Source organism: Peromyscus maniculatus, chromosome X (genome assembly GCF_049852395.1).
Source record: "Peromyscus maniculatus bairdii isolate BWxNUB_F1_BW_parent chromosome X, HU_Pman_BW_mat_3.1, whole genome shotgun sequence".
NCBI lineage: Eukaryota > Metazoa > Chordata > Mammalia > Rodentia > Cricetidae > Peromyscus > Peromyscus maniculatus.
This window is the reverse complement of record NC_134875.1, coordinates 141,451,262-141,474,322: the sequence shown is the minus strand read 5'-3', so window position 1 is coordinate 141,474,322 and position 23,061 is coordinate 141,451,262. Positions and strand designations below refer to the sequence as shown.

Below are 23,061 nucleotides of genomic sequence, written 5' to 3'. Positions count from 1 at the left end.
ATAAAGAGAATAAAAGTAAATATAAAAGTGAAGACAAAGAACCTGGGTTTGGGAACAGAGTAAGAAATGTCAATTCTTTATTTGGTGGGTTTCAGCATAAAATTACTATAAGACATTGTGACCTTCCAGTTGCTTCCTCATTAATTACCTCTTTGTGAATGCTACCTTTCTCAGACTCCTAACTAATTAAAAGCACACCAGAAATCCTCAACAACTGACAAAATCGTATAGTTGCTATGATGACTGATTAGGAAACAGACATTAAACTCTATGTTGGCATCACAAGGTAGTTTGTATCTTAAAGGGACCTCATACTGCTATGGGTCATTAGATAAAAGGTATCTATAAACAGTAAATAACCAACACACCAAAACAGACAATTACATGACTAAAAGGGTCTCACACCCACAATGACTTTTTCAGCCATCTCCTACTCCAGGTGAAAGACTGTTATATGCAGGGAATAACGCTAACAATTGCTACAATTATATTGGGTTGACTGCACCCATTTTGATCTTTCTCAAATTTATTTATAAGAAATTATGCTACCACTGGAATAGAATGTGCACAACCACTGATACTTGATTTAATCAAAGAGCTAAGTCTCATTTGCTGCCTGTGTCACCACAGTTCTCTAATCAATACTGAATGCGCTTATTTTCATTCAATCATATGTATTCTGTTTAAAACTTTCCCAACTGCTAGCTAGGCCTGTGGCCCAGGCCTGCAATCCTAGCTTCTCCGAAGGTGGAGGCAAGAGAATTTCAAGTAAAAAACCGATTGGACTTGAGTGAATTCAAGACTATTCTGGACAATTTACCGAGAATTCATCTGTTTAAAAAAAGGAAAATATAAATGAAGGTATAGCTCAGTGGTAAGGTACTTGCCCAGCATGTGCTGTACCATCACCCTCACCTCCACTCTACTCAAACCCATCCCTCGCCCAAACTAAACCAGCTACTATCTATATGTACTTGTTCCATTCTGAACTTACTTCTTCTAGAGTGCCAAATTCTCATCCCCTAGCCTTTGACTTGTCTACCTATTCAAGTAACACATTTTAAAAAATCATATCCTGTAGTGGGTAGCTGTTCCACCTTTGACCTGAAACATTACCCCTAGAGTGTGGCAGCAAATAACTGCCACACCTGCCTATGACCTGCCCCTGGGGTGTGGCCGAGACCAGACCCCTTAAGACCCGAGATGCATACTGCTTGCTCTCTTGGCTCTTCGTGGGCTGTACGTTGGATTGCAGACCAAGTCAGAGTTCTCCAAAGAACTACGCTACACTGCACCTCATCTCTCCCAGATCCTGTAGCTGATCCCTTAGTGGATGTAAGTTACCCCTGAAATAAACCTCTTTTAATTACCGGATAAACTACGTGAAATTGCCTCGCTAATTGATGTCATAATATCCAAAAATTACTTACAGTTACTCCCTGAACCTAACCTTGGGAGGAAAATGTCACCTAATCTGATGCAATTCCTCTAAGAAAATTTCTTAACTGGATCAGAAAATTTCAACGTGAAATCTCTGACTAACATCATGCTTAGTGGTAAAATAAGAGTATTTTCCCTTCTAAACTCACAAAGGACAAAGCAAAGAGGCTCTTTCCATTTCTTTCCAACCACTTCATCAGAAATCTGTGTATTAAGATGCGGAAAAGAAAAGCATAAAGGTAATAAACAAGGAAGACATTATTTGCAGATAACAAAACTATATAGAATTCTCCTAAGTAATCATTAACAAGTCACAAGATAGAAATAGACTCAATTGTTTCATCAGCAAATAAGCAAGAAAGCAGTCGTAATAGCTACAAATATCTAGACCGCCCAAACTCGTGTGTGTTTGTAAAAATGCGTATTCCACTAGGTTCAAAGAATCTGCCACTTCTACATCTCCCACTAAATTCCTTTATAGAATTCTAAGTGGAGTTCCAATTTGCTTTTGTGATGCCGGAGTGGGATGGTTCCAACCAATTTGTCAAATTGCCAGAAATACTTTAGTGCTGAGCTACATTCCCAGCTTTTAAGGATTTCTAAAAGCTCTTATGTAGAGCAGGCTGCCGTTGAACTCAGAGATCTGGCTGACTTTTGCCTCCAAGTGGGAAGATTACATGTATAATGTCAATTCAGCCTAGACCCAACTATCAATTCTACTTACCTAGGAGAAAGAGTGATGGGCCATAGTATTCTGCGTTGCTGATGATGTGTTTCAAAGAGGTAGGCAAAGAACCATCCATTACTAAGAGAAATATGTACAAAGACTATGATCAGTCTGGGAGATGAGGATCAAGGGTGGTAGGTAGCAGTATGTTAACCATGGTAAATAAATCTGACACCCCTCTCCCAACACTTTATTTTATTCATGCAGTAAGCTTAAACAGTGGCCCAAAATAAGAAATATGGAGACTATGAGGGGAAAAAATGGAAAAAGGACAGAAGTGAACAGAGGGCAAAGCTGGGAAAAGTGTAAATAACCATCATGTCGAAGGAACGTGGTATCAAGTAAAAAATACCTATCAATTTACTAAGTATGCTTTATAAAAGGGTAAACATAAGGAAAACATGAAAAAGAAAAATCTTGATAATCAAGTGGTCTTAGAAAGCAGTATACAGAATCAAAATACCATGCCGTATTCCATCTGAGAAAGCAGGATCTTGAATGGCCTTCTTGAGGAAATTCAACATGGACTTGAGAAGTGCTGCTCGTTGTGGAATACACTGGACTCCTGACACAGGAGAAAGGTAAAAGTATCATACTGGGTTCACAATTAAATCACAGTAAATAGGCACACGAAACACGTAGTAAGAGACCCATCTATATGCACTAAAGCAAAACTAACAGACATTTAAAGTGAGATCTCTGGGACATTGGAAAGAGTATTTTGAAAGTAGAAATTAAATCACCAAGGATGGCACAAGACCAGTATTAAAATTAGAGACCTAAAGGTTAAAAAAAAAAAGGATATATTATAAAGTAAAAAAGATTCAACTTCCAAATTCACTCTGTTCCTCTTTTGGATATTATCTGCACTCCAAAATGTCTGTTTTGATATTCAATGTGTGAACTGCCAGAAAACAATAAAATGTTACAAGACATGTTCTTATAAGATAACCTCAAGTGTACCATTAAGTGCCTCCTAAAGCTCTCTTCTTCACTAGTTTAATTAAGTAAGTCAGTGTGAAAGACTGTGTATCTATGTGTCTACGCACCAGGACGGGGTCCAGGGCCAGGGCCAAGGCCAGGGCCAGGGCCAGGACCAGGGCCAGGACCCGGGCCAGGACCCGGGCCAGGACCCGGGCCAGGGCCAGAGATGCTAGTGCTGCTGTTGGAACTTGATGCCCTTAATTCAACCTCCAGCCGGTGCTCCATAGTTAAGGACGAGCCTGGACTGCTTTCCATAGTTACATCTGCAACTAAAGTACAAGTTATGATAAAGAAACTAATTAGAATAAAAGGTACTAAAGAAAAGAAAGATTTCTGAGAAAACTTCTTCCACCAAGGTGAGATGAACGATGCAAAACATGCAACTTTGTATATTACTGGTAGGTGGTAAGTAGTAAGTAGAGCCTATTAAAAGAGGTTAATTAACACTGAAAGTTTAATCTCAGTGCTCATAGGGAAGGATGTCTATGACATAATGAACAATGCAAGTGTCTTTCTGTTCTAAAACCTATATGCATGTAAATGTGAACATGGAAAGGATATTAACAAGGCTGGAAGGAGCCACATCAAACTAATACCTATATGGGAGGGTTAGAAGTGAGCATTAACATTTACTTTATACTCTTGAATAAAATCATTTTAATTGTGTAAAAGCAAATACTTATTCTTTTTAATTTATGAAATGTAATAAGATCCCTTTTAGTGTTTACATTTTGAAATATATTCTTCAAATCATTTTTATACATGTATGTACCTACTTAAAAAGTAAGCACAAACTCACAACTGTGTAACCGTCTTTGCACTGAATATACACTTTCATTAGGAATACAACACAAGCACTTAGTTTCAAATACTTGTTTCCTGGCTACCAGTTGGCAAACTTAACTGAATCAAGCACTTCAGATGTTGACAGATTCTTTACCAAGCACTTACTGTTTTGTTTATTAAATTTTGACAATTACTGGCTTACAGTGGATAGTCAACTATTACTTATCAGCAGTTAATAGATAACACATTTTACTCAACACTTTGGGATCTCACCTGTGAACTTATATGTCGGCTTGTTCACAATAAAACAGAAACTGGGCAAAAGGGTTTCTAGGGACAACAACATGCACAGATAAATGTGCCCGAAAACAAAGTCAGAAAAAAGGAACAGTATACCATGATTTATTGTTCTAATATCTTTAGCATAAGAATAATAGATAATAATAGATATATGCAATGATAAGCTGGGTCATTAAGACAAGACTACTGTAATTTTAAGAAAAGTATTTGGGGGACCAGTTTTTATTCTATTATTAAGTATATACTAGGAGAGGGTTGGAATTGTTAAGACACACAACACAACTGAAAACTAAGATGATCTGGTTTTGTATTTCTGACCTTATGACCTTAATCCCTAAACAATAACCACTTCAAGTATACTATCTTTTCTTAAAGTATTCAGAAACAGTTTTTCAAGGTCCCACTTAAGAGTTTATAGTCTTCATGTAATTTATCAAGCATATATTAAATAAACACCCAGGATATATTGAGCTGCAGTAGACAATATTCTGACTCTGGGGAACTTATGCTTTTGTAGTATGAATAATATAATAAACCAACACATTAAGAAACATCAATTATTAAGTGATTGATTTGTAGTGACTTTAGTGGTCTACTGCAACTCTACCATCTGCTTTACCTCCCAGTTCTATTTCAAACAATTAATCACTTATATAAAAAATGTTGAAAATAACCAAAGTACCTCATAATTTATGAGGAAGAATTAAAATTGAAGTAGGATAATAGATAATAAAAAAATCTCATACACAAAAATATGACTTAATAATTTGTTAATTACCATCCATATCAGTTTCCATTTCTTCTCCTTCTTGGGTGGTACTAGGTCTCTGGATCTTTGGCTTGATCACAAATGGACATTCTTTTCGGCACAAATCTACTTCATGCTATAATCAAGGAGAAAATATTTAAAAAATATTTAAATCCCTATACATTACAGGGATTAAAAGTGTAATTAAAGAATATCAATCAATTATGAACTCAGTTTCTAGAAACATTAAAGAGATAAGATGGTTACTTAGGGTACTTAGGGACTCCTACACTCAGCACTCATTGGAATTCTAAGTCTATGCAAAAGGATCCTTAGACAATTATACCTCAAGTCTATAGATGAAGATAGAAAGACCACTATGAGATTGAAAAGCTGCCATATCCAGGTTGGTAATGAGGTCAACCACTCTGACAGCTCTGGTGACAAATGTTATCTGGTCCTGTTCATCACCAAGAAACTTTATGACCTACAAAGAAGAGAGAGGCAAACACAATTACTAAAATGTGAGAGGTATAAAAAAAAATCTGTATTCCTTTGCAAAAATAAAGTATGGGAGTCCCTGTGAGATAGCATAGTATGAAAGGGGAGGAAAAGGACACATGCCTGATACATTGTGCTCATCAAATAATAGTGCTATAATTTCAAAGACTGGAATTCGACCTCCTGTGAGGCCACATGGACAATTCATTAATAGGATTAAATAAAATTTCTGGTAAATTTAATCCAAGCAAGATCCACTGTCTCAAAATACCAACTAACCAACCAAATAAAACAAAACAAAGCCTATTAATATAAAAGCAAAACTTTACAAGTGCCTTTTTCCCCCCTTAGTGTCATACTTAATGTCATGGTAACATGTGGACCATCAAATTGTGCTGGATTATAAAAATACCTTAATATTGACAATGGATACATTTCTGGCTTTTTTGTTTTGTTTTAAAGATGTATTTATTATGTATACAGTGTTCTGACTGCAGGCCAGAAGAGGGCGCCAGATCTCATTACAGATGGTTGTGAGCCACCATGTGGATGCTGGGATATTGAACTCAGGAACTCTGGAAGAGCAGCAGTGCTCTTAACCTCTGAGCCATCAGATACATTTTTGTTAATGTGGTAACTCAAAAGTATAACTCTTTTAGGATAAGCTTTCTATGCTATCTCCTCACTAGGAAACATTTAGGGGCTGGAGAGATGGCTCAGCAGTTAAGAACACTCACTATCTGTTCTTCCAGAGGTCCTGAGTTCAATTCCCAGCAACCACATGGTGGCTCCCAACCATCTGTAATGAGATCTGGCGCCCTCTTCTGGCCTGCAGTCATACATGCTGTTTACATAATAAATAAATCTTTAAAAAAGGGAGGGAGGGAGGGAGGGAGGGAGGGAGGGAGGGAGGGAGGGAGGGAAGGAAGGAAGGAAGGAAGGAAGGAAGGAAGGAAGGAAGGAAGGAAGGAAGGAAGGAAGGAAGGAAGGAAGGAAGGAAGGAAGGAAGGAAGGAAGGAAGGAAACATTTAAAACCTGTACTCTTAGCTATTTTCCCACAAATACATTGGAAAAGAAAATAGAGTACCTTTAGTAAGGCTTCCATCATTCCACAGGAGACCAATGCTTCGCCACCAGCATCATAGCTGGCCAGGTGGTACAAAAAGGAGAAGAGGGCAGTAGCAAACTGGTGGGGGTATGGGTCCATGGAAGGATCTAAAAAGGAAATTGGGAGAGGTATAGAAAATGTATTAAGCTAGCAGGTTGTTAAAACAATGAAAATGTCAAGGTCCTCTTGTTCCTGGAATAAATAATCACCACCTAACCTACCAATCATGGCCTGGATGCAGTTCCGCACAAGGACAGGCAAAAATCCATGGTAGGAGGCAGTTCCAGTACAGTCAATAATACTGCTGAGCTTGGGAGTTCTCTCCAAATGCACAATTGATGTCAATGTTCGTAAAGAAGCAGCTTTAATTTCCTATGAAAGTACAAAACAAACAAGTGTCAAAACTACATGGGATAACTGAACTAAGGCGCAAATATCTCAAAATCAAAATTTAAGTAGTTTTACTGAAAAATGCTTGAGGAGACAGATGTCTGTGGAGAGTAACACTGAAAATCTGGCATTTATTAATTTCACAGTTTAATATTCAAATAGAAAGAAGCAAAAGGCCTAAGTTTCCTTCCTGGGGCATTTTTCAACTCCTCAGGAAAAAGAGGCAGATAAGTATGACCTTGATATGTAGACGTTATTAATACATACTTACCATAAGCTGCTTATCTGTTATTTGAAGGACATCTACCAACTCCTCTATCAACCCATTATACAAGATACTGTTTGCTGACTCTTGCAAGGCATTGGAATAGACTGCAAAAGAGAAGCAAAGACTTTGGCAGAAATGCAGTTATTAAGCCACCATTGGATAAGAAGACACCTTCCAATCAGCATGGAAGGCTAAAATTGCTAAGTTATAACAGATTGTGGTAAGATCTAGCCTACTCATTTATTTAATTCCTTACTAGAATTATCAGGTGTCTTAAGAATTTTGGGGGAGTTTTGTAGGAAAGGATATCATTTTTCTAACATCACTACTTGATAGAACTATGACTATGTTTTGGATATAGGTATAGTCTTTTATTTTAGCTTCTTCCTTTACTTGTTTTCACCATAAATTTTTATAAACTGTAGTAGACTAAATCATAACTTTGTGTAAATAATGTGTATACTATAGCCAGGCATAAAGGCATACATCTTGAATTCCAGAGTTTAAGGACAGCCTGTTCTACCCATTGAGTTCCAGGACATCAAGAAACACATGGTAAGACCCTGTGTCTCAAAAACGCACATAATCCACTTTTGCTAAATTGTACACTGAGGTGAGAGTGGACATACACTCAGAAGTAAAAACTGGCTGAGATGTGAGCACATACATTAAGTTTTTAATAAATGTTTCTGGGTAATATGCCAGATGTTATATTAGGCATAGCCACAAAGACAAGAGAAAGGATTCAGGGCAAGGTTCTTAGCTTTAAGAGTAGGTAAGCAAGAGCTAAATGAAGATAGGTAGTAGCCGCCATGTTTGTGCTTTTATACCTTATAACATGCCTAGCATGTGACAGGTTGATTTCCAAGCTTTCTTTCAATTCTTAAAATAGCTCATAAATACTGTTCCAATGTAAAGTACTGAAGTTAACTGAAAGAATACCAAGTGAGGCTATATAATCTTCAGTGGTGAAAGCCTAAAAACTGTGATTTCCACAAAAAGATGAAGTTATACCATTTTGCAGGAAAGTGGATGCAAGTCTTGACAAGTAACATGTTTCCTCTCATTCGTGTGTGACAGACTTTAGATATAATCACTTATGTACTGATGACCTCATAGTAGAAAGTGAAACTGTCTAGGGAATGGATAGAGATGAAACTGGCCGAGGAGAGCAGTGGGCTATGATAGATAGGGATTACACACTCAAAGTACATTATATGCTTCCATGAAATCCTGCATAGTTAAAAAAAAAAAACAACTGTTTTCCAACCTACAATACCACAGTGAAAGGACAGAGTATTTACCATTTAATTATTTTCAGAATTCAAACATACACATCTGAAGGGATGGGAGAATTAGAAGAGAACTATCAATAGGAAGGGTATTGACCAGTGAGGTGACTCTAAGTATACATTTTTTTTTTTTAAAGATGATGACAACTAAGGCCATGTGACATGACAATAAAGGCATAAGTTTTTCTGGTACATAAAGGAGCTCAAGAACAATAAATGACTACAGCAAACACTAGGAATACAAGTAATTTATAATTTAGGTTGACATAATAAAGCCTGATTAACAATAAAGACAGATGAACGATGAAGTTTATTAGAAATCAAGTTCAAACTGCCTAATTAGAATCAGTTAATTAGTGTTTCCTTACCTAATATAGATATTGCATGTAGTCTGGCCTGAACAGCTTGTAATCGCTTCCTGTGATTAGAAAAGCCATGGGCCAGCCTTATATGAGTAAATAACAGCATCTGTAGGAATATAGAACTTATATTAGAAAATCATTACAAAGAGTTTTTTGTTGTTTCTGGGGTGGGAGCTTTTATCTTTTAGGCTGCTTGGCAAAATGTCTTGTTGCTATTTGCTAGGATATCAAACTGAACTAATATTACCTATAATGAGATTAGTTGACAAACCAAGAGTGACAAAACAGGGACACCGAGTCTCGTAATATTTCAAGGTAAGCCAAGAACTATCAGCATATTGATAGACAATAATCTAGTAGAAATTCTAATTTTAAAAAAATTAAAATCTGACAACTGCCAAAAAGAACAGAACAATATAACACAATTAAGTTCTCCTAAATGTATCCAAAATTCAGAAAGCTATCACCACAACTAGATAATCACTTGAGTTGGCCTGCAAGTCATGTTTCCAAACTCTCATAAGGTACTAGAACTTAGTGTTAAGCATAGGAGAGGAAACAACTAGGTAGCTTATTTACCAGGCTGGACTCAGACGTACATCAATTTTGCTCTATTTTCTGCTTCCCCAACACATATTAATATATTTCAAAAACCACCATATGCTGGGGGTGTTTTTTCAGACATATCATACCTGCTTATCCTTGGGAATGCTGTACATTTTGGTAAGAGATTCCATTATTTCAGAAGGGCTTTCTGAAATCTGTATTAGAAAAAAAAATATTAGGAACAAAATGTCAACCAAAAATTAACCACCAGTTGTCAAAGAATCCTCTTACCTTGTCAAGTTGTTCTATGTGAATATAATGTAGTGTATTACTAGTTGTCTGAAAGTAAAAAGTTAAAAGAGCCGTTAGGGGTCACGAAATACCCTTTAAGAGTCACCTGAGAACAAAATGCCATTCTACATTTAAGCCAACCTCTTTAAAAACCAAGGTAATTTCAAACTCATCCAAAGGATCTACTTTCCACATGTAAGAGTCTTTGGTAATTTCTTCGAAACCACTACTGTTTATATTCTGTGTTCCTTTTTAATCCTTTTCTAAAAGTCTCCACAATCTCAATATTCATAACAAAGATTGAATCTGTAAGAATTTTTTTCTCGAAAAACAAAAAAGAATTATTTCTCATATTTTAAAAACAACTTTAATATAAAAAAATATTTAATTTATAAGTGGAAGTTCTGATTCATTAGTGAATTTCTAAACCAAACAGAATCTTAACAGCTCACCTAGGAATATGGAACAACCACATCATTTAAGCAAGTCTTTACAGGCAACATACAGAGCTTCTTACAGGCAGGCATAAATATAGAAACCTAAAAGACAACTATCTGAGACTAGGAGCAATATACACAAGTATGGTAGTGCCCAATAAAAGGGACTCTGTCTTTTGGAAGGTTCCAACACAAAACCTAATCATGTATGTGAGAGGTAAGCATATAATTAGCTTTTTCTTGAAAACCTTCTTAGGTACATTTAGCTTCATAGGACAGTGATATAGGTTAAAACATTCCCTCATTTAAACTAAGAGATTCTATAAACCACCAAACAGACTCACCCTCTTCTCAATTTTGACCTCAGCTCCGGGGTCTGCATAAAATTCAAAGTGTAGTGTGGTTGCGCTTGGTGGATATTTCTGGGTATCAAAGAGAAAAATCAGACATTGAGCTTGAATTGATTTTAGACAACATAGATACCTCCACTGCCTTCTCTTCCTCAAAGAGTTAGCCATTTAAACACCACACTGTGGCAGCAGTATATTCGACACCAATGTTTAGTTCCTTGCCCTGACCACAGTTCAGATGACATTTGTTCGAAAAGAAATGAATGGGAAGACTCGAGTTCAGAAATACAAAAATCTGTTTTTACTTCCAGGTTACCTGTTTCTCAATGTATCAATTTTGACTATAGTTATTCTCATGGTAGGGTCAAGTATGCTAACTAATAATGACTAAGGACTTAAAGAATGGAGAAAAAGTATCAGGGTCAAAATCTAAGTACCAGCTAAAGAATTGGAATAGGGCATTCTTGTAAAACGTATTACCAACCTCCTCATGGGCACTTTTTCAATTACTTCAAATATTCCTTTCTATACCATTCTAGAACACATTTCATTTTTTTCTGCATAGGACTACACCAAATCAAATAAACTACGCCCTGAAAGCACATCTTCTACAATTCTACAATAGTAATATGACAGATGAAATTTCAATAATAGAACATTGACCCACTAAAACATTCCCTTGGCCAGGCAGTGATGGTGTACACCTTTAATCTCAGCATTGAGGAGGCAGAGGCAGGCAGATCTTTGTGAGTTTGAGGCGAGTCTGGTCTACAGAGCAAGTTTCAGGACAGCCAGGGTTACTTACTTACACGCACGCACGCACGCACGCACGCACGCACGCACGCACGCACGCAACCCTGTCTTGAAAAATAAACAAACAAAAACACATTCCCTTCAAAGAAAACACAATGATGTTATCACTGTATACCTTTATAAAATTGGGTTCAACATATGTATATACTACAAAAAACACAAAATTTTCAAAATCTCTTGACATGCTAAATCTCAACCTTAATGTAAGCAAGGGCCGAAACAGGTAACAGAGACACCACACAAACCTAGAAATTCTTAATGTGCATAAGGTTCAGAATTAACCTACTACTTATAAAAATAGTACATTCTCAAAATTAGAACTCCAAACTGAATACTCTTAACATACAAGATATGCATCCCATATTACTAACATCCATTCACAATTGTTCACTGAAGAATAGCTATCAGCTAAGGTAGGAAAGTAACCTGCTCTAAATATGAGATGTCTGTGACTAGAAAAAGAGCCATACTACTAAGGGATAAAGTTTTCCAGAAGATAAATTAGTTGAATTTGATCATATCCTCTTGTGTTATACATGAGAAACTAGGATCCAAATGTGCCTTGCAGATAGCTCTACTTGAAACATAGCAAAGCAGAAGAGGGAGATAGCCTAAATCTATAACCAGATAATGGGTAAAATTTAAGAGGAAACGTGAAAGCACACCAAACAGTTCTTTTTTAAAAAAATACTTAAAAATTTTTGTCTGAGTGTTTTGCCTGCATGTATATCTATTGTGTCGTATGAGCGCCTGGTGCCTGTAGAGGCCAGAAGAGGGTATCAGATGCCTTGTAACTGGAGTTACTGATGGTTTTGAGTTTCTGTGTGGGTGCTGGCAATCAAATATAGGTCAACTGGTCTTGATCTGCCATCTCTCCCCCTGTATGAAGTTCTAAGTAATCCTAAATTGCTTCCAATCAACTACTCCTGAACACGTCTCAAAGTTCTGATATAGCCGTGTGAGAACACAAGTAAATGCACTTTCTGGTTTGTTTTTTTGTTTGTTTGTTTGTTTGTTTGTTTTGCTTTCTTTTGTTTTCAATGTTTAGACAGGTTATCATATAGTCAAAGCTGGTCTTCAACTGGTGATCTTCCTCCCGCCATATCCCAAATACTGAGATTACAGATGTGCACTACTATTCCCAGCTTCACTTTCCAAGATTAAAAGAAAAAAGAAAGGGGGGGGGGGAAGATTTTCAGTTTGACTGAACAAACTCAATTTATTTCAGAACTGGATAAATGAACACATACTACTCTGAGAATCTTTATAATCAGCACATCAAGAGCTGAAGTTTCCTAAAGCCATTATGTATTATTTTTTCCACAGGTTCAACAAAAGTCCTGATGTCTGTCAATTTATATACCACACATTCATTGTTATGTAAAGCTTAGAAAGAGACAATATCATGCCGAGCAGTGGTGGCACACGCCTATAATCCCAGCATTTGGGAGGCAGAGGAAGGTGGATCTCTGTGAGTTCGAGGCCAGCCTGGTCTAAAGATTGAGTTCCAGGACAGGCACCAAAGCTACACAGAGAAACCCTGTCTCGGAAAAAAAAAAAAAAAAAGAGGAAAAAAAAAAAAGACAGTATCAAATCCGAAATAGTTACTCACCAACATATTCAAGTCTCTGCAACATTCTGCAAGTCCAAAGCCATTCTCTTTTCCACCCCAGCTCTTAATAAAAGAAAAAAAAACCACAATGTTAGCATAATGCTTATGGTTTTAGGCTTATGTTTATAAAGTGTTTAATGAGAAAACACTCATCCACATAAAAGATAAAAACAAATAAAAGCAAGACTTTGAGACTCAAAGCAAAGTGGTGTGTCTGATGGTTCTTTCTTTGATGAAATCTATTTTATGGTGCTGCGAGGGTGCTCAAGGTAAGAGTACAAAGCAGCATTGCTAGCTACTGCATTCCACATGTCTGAATTCATGCTTGCTGGCATTCAGTCATTCATAGTTGGCCTTTTTCACCAGAGTAGACAACACTTTTTCTTGACATGAGCCAAATTACATGCTATTAGAGTATATATATTTTCTGTATTAGTTTGAATAAGAATGGCTCCCATAATGCCGGGCGTCGGTGGCGCACGCCTTTAATCCCAGCACTCGGGAGGCAGAGCCAGGCGGATCTCTGTGAGTTCGAGGCCAGCCTGGGTTACCAAGTGAGCTCCAGGAAAGGCGCAAAGCTGCGCAGAGAAACCCTGTCTCGAAAAACCAAAAAAAAAAAAAAAAAAGAATGGCTCCCATAGACTCATATATATATATATATATTTGAATGCCTTGGGAATAACATCAGGAGGTGTAGCCTTAGAGTAGGTGTGGCCTTGTTGAAGAAGTGTGTCACCGCAGGTAGGCTTTGGGTTTTGAAATGCCCAAGCTAGGCCCAGTGTTTTCTCTCTTCCTGCTACCTTCAGGTTCAGATGTAGAACTCTCAAGCTCCTTCTCCAGCACCATGTCTGCATGCGTGCTGCCATGTTTCCCACTGTGGCTGACAATGAACAAAACCTCTGAACCTGTAAGCAAGCCCAAATTATGTGCTTTCCTTTGTAAGAATAGTCATGGTTTTGGTGTTTCATCACAGCAATAAAACAATGACTAAGACACTTTGCTACCAAAGTATAAAAAGCTTTCAAACAAGTGCCTGTGGCAATGAGTAGCAGAATTACTAGTATCTTCCAAACCCTATATTCTGGCCATATAATTTTGCTTTTGGCCCAGACTACAGTGTCTTCTCGGGCCTTTGAAATATCAAAAGTTTTAACAGTAAGAGCAAGGTCTAACTGTACATCTCTGAATGACCTAGAACTTGCTATATAGACCAGGATGGCCTTGAACTCAGAGATACACTTGACTCTGCCTCTGGGCATTAAAGGATACATTCCACCACACCTGGCAAGAACAGCACATTTTTAAGTTTAAATAACTGTTAGTCATCTTAGCTACAACCATGAGTTTTAATAAGCTACTACTTGCCTTAAGGTAAATCATGCCTTGCCAGCTCAAATACAAATGCCTTCACTTAATTCTCATAAATACAATGTGGGTCCCAATCACTACTAATCTGGTGTTCTACCAGGAAAGGCTACAACATGGTGCTCTCTCTATAATCTCATTCTTTAGAAATCCTTCTTTAGAAATATAAACATTTCACAATCTCTCCAGTAAATACATAAAACAATATATATCACTGAAGCTGCCATTCACAGAGATATCCATTACAGAACACTACTGGTGAACAAAACAAAACCTACCTAATGCTAGAGAAATAAGCTTCTTAAAAGTCTTTATTAACTCAGAAGCATGGAATACAAAAAATGGGGGTCATGTTTTATTATTGCTCCAAATGATGATGGCAATTTTGAAAACAAAGGACTTTTTTAAAAACACATAATGGGTATTTTTAGGGTATTATACCTTAGTTCTTTAGTGAAAACCATATTGTAGTGTTTTAAATGAGAATAGCCACCACAGGCACATTATGTGTGAATACTTGGTCCCCAGTTGATGCAATTGTCTAGAAAGGATTAGGAGGTGTTGAGGGAGATGGGGTGTCACTAGGGGTGGGCTTTAAAGTTTTAAAAGCCTACACCATTCCCAGTTAGTGCTCTCTGCCTCCTTATTGTGAGTCAAGATATAATAAGCCACTGATCCAACACCATGTCTGCCCACTTGATGCCATGCTAACCGTGCTGGTCACAAACTAACCATCTGAAATCATGAGCACCAAATTAGATGCTTTCTTTTATAAGTTGCCTTGGCCATACTATCTATAACAACAACTGAAAAGTTACTGACAGAAGTTGGTACCAGGAAGTAGGCTATTGCTGTGACAAGACTGACCACACTGTTATTTGGAAAAATGTGGAAGACTCTAGGACTTTGGACTAACAAAGTGGTTGAACACTGTAAGCAAGGCTTATCTGCCTTTCCTAGCAGGAGCTTGGAAGATAGTAGAGCTGAGAACAATATTAGGAACCATACTAAAGACCATTCTTTTTTTTTTTTTATGAGTTTTATTATGTATACAGAAGAGGGCACCAAATCTCATTACAGATGGTTGTAAGCCACCATGTGGGTGCTGGGAATTGAACTCAGGACCTCTGGAAGAGCAGTTGGTGCTCTTAACCTCTGAGCCATCTCTCCAGCCCCTAAAAACCATTCTTGTGATATTTTGGTGATATTAGGAACTATACTAAAGACCATTCTTGTGATATTTTGGTGAAGAATGTGGCTGGCTGCCTTTTGTCCTTGTCCTAAGAATCTCCCTGAAGCTAAACTTTAAAGTTCTGGACTAATTTCATACACAGAAAATTTCAAGACATCCTAATATTGATTCTGTAGTGGGGTTGTAACAATCACTTTTATGCAGGCTTACAATGGAAAAGACCAAGTAAGGCAAAAAGAAATATAAAATGTACAATTTGAAGAGAAAAAAAGCACCAGGAAATTTAATGTTGGAGCTAAGACTTGTGCTGAAAGAGATAAGGAAAGGCCAGTGCAAAATGGAACAGAGAAAGTGGTACTCTTGGGCTAAGACCCCAGATCTACCTAATCCTGCAATTTGTGAAAGGAAAAGACCTAAAGGATTTTCTGCTCCTAAAAAGCAACAACAAATCAAATCTTACGCAAAAGTAATTTAATATGGGTCAGGCTCTATAATCCCAAGCAGGCAGTCAAACTTGGCAGCACCAACTATGTAAGTTCTGACTTTAAGGTTATGAAGGATACAGGAGAAAAAGGGTTGTAGAATCTTTCTACATTGCTAAATAAAGTTCCTGATGCCAGGCTTGTGGCAGGGGAGTCCCTCCCTGCATGGAGTCCCTGAGAAGGCACTGCAGGGAGCTGTGGAATGTCTGCCAGGGAAAGCTGCATACAGGGAGTAGAACCAGACCAAAAGAAAGAAGTATGTTTGCAGTAAGCAAAAGTGGCAAGGGAGAGCATTCTTTGACACAAAGCATGTTGTTATAGAATCTGGGAGTTTGTCCTAATGGGCTTCTACCTTGCTTCAGTCCAGTGTTTCCTCAATACACAGCCCTTCCTCCCTTTTAGAACAGTAATATATATTCTTTTTATTACATTTATTTATTTGTTTATTTTGTTTGTTTGTTTGATGGGTTTGTGTGAGCACATGCATGGTGTGTATGTGGAGGTCAGAAGACAAATTTTTTTTATAAAAAATGTAATAATGTATATTCTACATAATACAATAAAACATATACATTGAAAACTCCTAGCTGGGCGGTGGTGGCACAAGCCTCTAATTTTAGCACTCAGGAGGCAGAGGCATGTGGATATCTGTGAGTTCAAGGCCAGCCTGGTCTACAAAGTGATAGCCAAGACTGTTTCTTTAAAAAAGAGAAGAGAGGAGGGGGGGGGAGGGGAGGGGAGGGGAGGGGAGGGGAGGGGAGGGGAGGGGGAGGGAGAGAAAGAGAGGGGGGGAAGAAAAAGAAAGAAAGAAAGAGAGAGAGAGAGAGAGAGAGAGAGAGAAAGAAAGAAAGAAAGAAAGAAAGAAAGAGAGAGAGAGAGAGAGAGAGAGAAAGAAAAAGAGAGAGAGAGAGAAAGAAAGAAAGAAAGAAAGAAAGAAAGAAAGGAAGGAAGGAAGGAAGGAAGGAAGGAAGGAAGGAAGGAAGGAAGGAAGGAAGGAAGGAAGGAAGGAAGGAAGGAAGGAAGGAAGGAAGGAAGAAAGAAAGAAAGAAAGAAAGAAAGAAAGAAAGAAAGAAAGAAAGAAAGAAAGAAAGAAAGAAAGAAAGAAAGAAAGAAAGAAAGAAAGAAAGAAAGAAAGAAAGAGAAAGGCAGGGAGGGGGAGGGAGAGAGGCGGAGGGGGGAGAGGGAGAGAGAGAACCCCCCCCCATAGACCTTAGCAAAATAACCCTTAATATATTTAAACCAAATCTCTGCCAATGAAAATGTCATTACATGGGGGGAGGCAGTTGTAAATCAGAAATCCATCACAAAAGGCAATCTGAAAAATTCACAAGTGGAGCTAGAGAAATGGCTCAGCATTGGCTGCTCTTCCAGAGGTCCTGAGAGTTCAACTCCCAGCAACCATACGGGTGGCTCACAATCATCAATATATAATGGGATCTGATTCCCTCTTCTGGTGTTCACGAAGACAGATCACTCATATACATAAACATTTTTTTAAAAAAATTCACAAGTACACGGTAGTTAAACAGTACTCGTAACCAACAAAAAAAAATCCCATGGAAAAGTATGAAGTTATTTGATCTGATAAAAATGAATGTATAATCCCACAAATTAAAATATATATTAAAATTTAGGTATCTCAACATTGTTATCTTAAATAACCGTAGTCAACCCAACCCAAAGAAAGAGCTTCTACAGAAAAGGGCTAACTTAATCAGGAAGAAAGTACACTTTTACAAATACATATAGGGGTTACCAGTGAAGAAAAAATTAAGCTAAGAATAGCACGAGGTCCAATATTCATTAAAAACTATTTTTAGCCAGGGAATGGTGGCACACGCCTTAAATCCCAGCACTTGGGAGGTGGGTGCAGAGGCAGAAGGTTCTCTGAGAGTGTGAGGACAGGCTAGTGTACAGATTGAGTTCCAGGACAGGCTCCAGTTACATAGAGAAACACTGTCTCAAAAAAAATTTTTTTAAAGCAACTATGGCCCAAATATTCATGAACAAATGATATTTACTATGACAAATGTTTATGATAGGAAAAAAATAGCAAAATTACCCAAATAGCAAGAAAACAGGAAACCACAGATGGCATACTTTGACAGTATTTAAAATTTTCACATAAGGAGTATATAAGGTTGTACAGTAAAATGAATTGGTTTATTCCTCCATGTAAATAGCCTTTCCACTTCTTCCTACTTCTCTGTGAAACAGATTTTGCTGTACAACTCAGGCTTACCAACAACCTGCTTCTGTTGCCCAAGTGCTGGACTTACAGGGGTGCACCATGCCTGGCTATGCAGTTATACTATTCTCCAATGATTTTGGATTTGCGATTTTTGTTCTTTCTTTGAGGCAGAGCCTTGTATATCCTAAAATGGTCTTGAAACTGCTATGCAGGCAAGGATTTACCTTCAATTTCTGATCCTCCATAGTGCTGGGAATACAGATATACAACACCACACCCAGTTTATACATGTTAGGCAAGCACTCTACCAACTATATCTTTCGCCAAAGATTCATATTTTTAGCATGTAGCTCTTTAATATATCAGTTCTGAGCAAAGGACTGTTTCTTGTTTCTTTTTTTTTTTTTTTTTTTTTTTCGAGACAGGGTTTCTCTGTGTAGCTTTGCGCCTTTCCTGGAGCTCACTTGGTAGCCCAGGCTGGCCTCGAACTCACAGAGATCCGCCTGCCTCTGCCTCCCAAGTGCTGGGATTAAAGGCGTGCGCCACCACGCCCGGCTCTGTTTCTTGTTTCTTGAGCAGAGAATAAAAGGCTTCAAAATTACTTAATACTTGAAAATACTCCTACTTTTCAAAACTTTATTATTACTCTGCCCCAAATACTTGTACTCAATTAAGCCAGAAAGTTAACTAAACGATTTTAATCCACTTTCACAAAACAAGACATGCCTATTTAAAGAAATGGTATGCTCTGATCTTTGTTTTTCCAGTCTTCACCCAAGACTCACCTCTGCCAAATGCTGCAGCCTTGTCAGTAGTGGGGTCCTCTTGTCAGATCCAAGACGTGTGATGTAATTTGATCTTTTGCTAAATACATATAGAAGGTTAAGGACTGCCAGCACCACTTGCATATCAGAGGAAGCCAATAAAGTTGTCAAATGCTAAAGGAACAAAAAAGGAGAAAGTTCAACTCATCAGACATTTGGCACTAAAAGCTATGTTTAATTTAATAATGTATGTCAACATTAAACCTATCAAGTTATTGAGCCACAATACACAAAAGTATATAGTTACGCTCTCTTATAATATGTAATCCAAGGAACAGCTAAACAGAAAGTTCAATAAAAGTAAAAACTGTAAATTACAGCCCAAAATTTTATCTGTCTCTCTACATAAGGACTTCAAGGTAGAAATGTTATAATACGTATGTAGAACTAAAACATATATTTTCAAGTATTGTGAAACTAAGCTAACTCTGTTATTTATTTCCTTTATAATAAAAAAACCCATAAAGAAGCTAAAGCTATCAACAACTGTGTAATCATGCAAAATAAAACTATTAAAGTTTGAGTAACTTGAGTGACTTTTGTGTTTTTTTAAACATTCACCAATATATTGAAGTAATTAATTGGCCAAATTTAAAACCAGTATGTAATTTGAGTTGGAAATTATCAAAGGAGCTTTATTTGTTGATTATCTTAATGGTCATGGACTTCCTTGGGCAGCACATCTATTTAATTAATCAAGACTATTTACCCATCTCCACTTTATTTTTTTTAATATTTATTTATTATGTATACGGTGTTCTGCCTGCATGTTTGCCTACAGGCCAGAAGAGGGCGCCAGATCTCATTACAGATGGTTGTGAGCCACCATGTGGGTGCTGGGAATTGAACTCAGGACCTCTTGAAGAACAGTCAGTGCTCTTAACTGCTGAGCCATCTCACCAGCCCCATCTCCACTTTAAAGAGCTGGAACTAGACCATCTTTAGTTCATTAATTCTATCTCTTGTCCAAACTCACTTTCTTTTTACTTATTTGTTCTGGTTCTGGTTGTTTAGGAAAATAAAACAAAAACAACAAGATGGTACCAAGATAATCATTTGATTATTAAAATTAAAAAGTTGGGCTAAAAGAAAATAATTTCTTCTGATATTATTTTTGACCATTAATTTTTAAAAATTATTTATTTTATTTCATGTGCATTGGTATTGTGCCTGCATGTATGTCTGTGTGAGGGTGTCAGGTCCCTTGGAACAGGAGCTAGTTGTGAGCTGCCATGTGGGTGTTGGGAATCAAAACCTGGGTCCTATGCAAGAACTACTCTTAACTGTTAAGCCATCTCTCCTGCCTCCTTTTGACCATTTTAGAAACTCATGGATTACTCTGTCCACCTTAGTCTTTATAGTATATAGTAGGCTCTATCACTGAGTCCCACCTACATCATCCATTCAGTCAACAAAAATGTGTATTCTCACACATTTTTAGTCAGTATTCCCAAGACAAGGTTAACTTTTAACACTGAATTTACATGTTACAGTTTTGATGTAAAATGTTCCCCCATAGGCTTGTGTTTGAACACTTGGTCAGCAGCTAGTGGCACTGTTTTTTGGAAGGTTGTAGAACGTATAGAAGTAGGTCATTAGGGTTGAGCCTTGAACGTTATTTAGCTTAGCTGTCATGAGCTCCTACCACGGTGGAGATGCCTGCCACCTTCCTAGCCTCCTGATTCTCAAAAATGTAGTATACAGCTGTCATGAGTTCCTACCATGGTGGAGATGCCTGCTACCTTCTGTTCCCTTAAACTGTAGTGGTATTTGCTCCACCTTGGGCTATAGGGCCGGAAGGAGGGAGTGCTGCTTGCCACGTACATGATCTCTTAAAAGGAAAGGGAGAGGGGTCACGAAGCCCCTTCTCCCTATTTCTTGCTTTCTGATGTGATCAGACTATGGACAACCTAGGAATTGAACCCAGTTCCTCTGGAACATCAGTCAGTGCTCTTAACTGCTGAACCACCTCTCTCCTCATTTATTAAACCACGAGCCAAATAAATTAAAACTTTCCTCCCTGAAGTTGTTTCTTGACAGGAATTTGGTCACAGGAACAAAAGTGACTAATTGTGATAGGTATTACAAACTCTGAGCTAAGTTTTTATTATTTATGAAGATATATGTAGGTTACATGCAAATACACCATTTTGAGTAAGGAACCTTAAGAGTCTACAGAATTTAGCCGGGCGGTGGTGGGACACGGCTTTAATCCCAGCATTCGAGAGGCAGAGGCAGGTGGATCTCTGAGTTCAAGGCAAGCTACAAAGCGAGTTCCAGAAAAGGCGCCAAAGCTACACAGGGAAACCCTGTCTCAAAAAAAAAAAAAAAAAAAAAAAAAAGAGTCTACAGATTTTGGTATACAGAAGGGGTCCTGAAACTAATCTCTTCACAGATATCATGGGAGAACTGTACGTGTTTTGGTAAGGGTTTGGGAATGTAGAAAATACACTGAAAAAATGTAAGCACGTAAATATAAGGAAATCGAACTTAATAAAATTAAACTTAACATAGTTTAAGAATAACTTGGGACTTCAAATAATCTGAGACAAAGGTTACTAAATAGTCCATAAAATACTTCAATACAGGTACTATATTCCTTATATCTTAGAAAGGTAGGTAAGAATAAAATAAGAATTTTCCCCATCAACTCAAAGATGAGTAATATTTAGGCCAAAGAAACATCTTACTAATATCTCTTTCATCTTGTAGTTCTGAAGATTCGACCCAGGGCTCTACACACACTAGGCAAGCACTCTACTACTAAGCTAAATCCTCCAATCCTTATGATTATCTTTGATTCTGATAAACTTAAGAACCCCACAATGAAAAGGGAAGCAGCCAACCATCAAAAGTAGAAATTCCCTGCCGGGCAGTGGTGGCGCACGCCTTTAATCCCAGCACTTGGGAGGCAGAGCCAGGCGGATCTCTGTGAGTTCGAGGCCATCCTGGGCTACCAAGTGAGCTCCAGGAAAGGCGCAAAGCTACACAGAGAAACCCTGTCTCGCAAAAACAAAAAAACAAAACAAAACAAAAAAAACAAAACAAAAAAAAAACAAAAGTAGAAATTCCCTTGTTTGTGGATATACATCATTATAGTTAAGAACAGACTACTTACCTCTATGGAACTGTATAGATGCCGAGAAAAGCTGTACTCGATAAGCAAGGCTGTGAAGTTCAAAACAGCCAATAGTAGCATTTTTAGCTGTTCCTTTTCTGGCCTATCACATACAAGCATCCATGACATATTCTCGACTGTTTGTCCGGCATCTGCCAGAATTCCATCAAAGCGGTCCAACAGATCCACCCAATGATATAACTCACACTACAGAGAAGGAAAAAGAGGATATAAAAAAAATATAAAAGCATCTGGGAAAAGGTATACTTTAGTAATCTCAGTATTGAGGATACTAAGGTGGAAGGATCCAGAGACCGAGACAAGCCTGGGCCATACTGTGAGACACTTCATCAAAAAACAATGGTAATAACATTGAATGGGTACTCTGGAGTTTTTTGTTTTTGTTTTTTTTTTTTAAGACAAATTTTTTTTTTCACTTTTGAAACATTGATTTTATGTCGCTGTACATGTACCACAGCATGTATATAGAGGTCAAGAGACAATTAATTTGTGGGGGGAATTGGTTCTTTACATCTACTATGAGGGATTCAGAGATCAAACTCAGGTCACCAGACTTAGTAATAAGTGCCTTTATCTGCTCAACTATATTCTCTCTAGCCCAACACATTTGTTGTTTTTTTTTTTTTTTTTTTCCCAAAATTGCTTGGCAATAGCTGGGCGGTGGTGGCGTGTGCCTTTAATTCCAGCACTCAGGAGGCAGAGCCAGGCGGATCTCTGTGAATTCGAGGCCAGACTGGTCTACAAAACGAGATCCAAGAAAGGCGCAAAGCCACACAGAGAAACCCTGTGTTGAAAAACAAAACAACCAAAAAATTTTTCTTGGCAACAATCCAGGTTAAATGCCAGTGATCTCGAGCTATGATACACATATGCTAAAAATTTTTAAGTGACTACAGACTCAGGCTATTCCATT

The 23,061-nt window shown here is 37.7% G+C and overlaps 1 protein-coding gene across 40 annotated transcripts in view; it reads right to left on the bottom strand.

Moving 5' to 3' along the window:
- Window positions 1–23,061, bottom strand: part of Huwe1 (HECT, UBA and WWE domain containing E3 ubiquitin protein ligase 1) — a 195,775-nt gene that overhangs the window by 86,369 nt on the left and 86,345 nt on the right. For 27 of the 40 annotated variants that reach the window (XM_076562359.1, XM_076562358.1, XM_076562366.1 and 24 more), the window contains 16 exons: window positions 22,128–22,334; window positions 18,971–19,123; window positions 12,956–13,018; window positions 10,525–10,602; window positions 9,744–9,791; window positions 9,599–9,667; window positions 8,913–9,012; window positions 7,256–7,356; window positions 6,816–6,966; window positions 6,574–6,701; window positions 5,332–5,472; window positions 5,016–5,121; window positions 4,211–4,267; window positions 3,217–3,420; window positions 2,631–2,732; window positions 2,165–2,245 (listed from right to left, as the gene is read on the bottom strand). In XM_076562359.1, the coding sequence (XP_076418474.1) occupies window positions 2,165–2,245; window positions 2,631–2,732; window positions 3,217–3,420; window positions 4,211–4,267; window positions 5,016–5,121; window positions 5,332–5,472; window positions 6,574–6,701; window positions 6,816–6,966; window positions 7,256–7,356; window positions 8,913–9,012; window positions 9,599–9,667; window positions 9,744–9,791; window positions 10,525–10,602; window positions 12,956–13,018; window positions 18,971–19,123; window positions 22,128–22,334 (1,789 nt within the window). The remainder of the gene's footprint in view (window positions 1–2,164; window positions 2,246–2,630; window positions 2,733–3,216; window positions 3,421–4,210; window positions 4,268–5,015; window positions 5,122–5,331; window positions 5,473–6,573; window positions 6,702–6,815; window positions 6,967–7,255; window positions 7,357–8,912; window positions 9,013–9,598; window positions 9,668–9,743; window positions 9,792–10,524; window positions 10,603–12,955; window positions 13,019–18,970; window positions 19,124–22,127; window positions 22,335–23,061) is intronic. The other 13 variants (XM_076562377.1, XM_076562380.1, XM_076562376.1 and 10 more) reach the window with 2 other exon arrangements.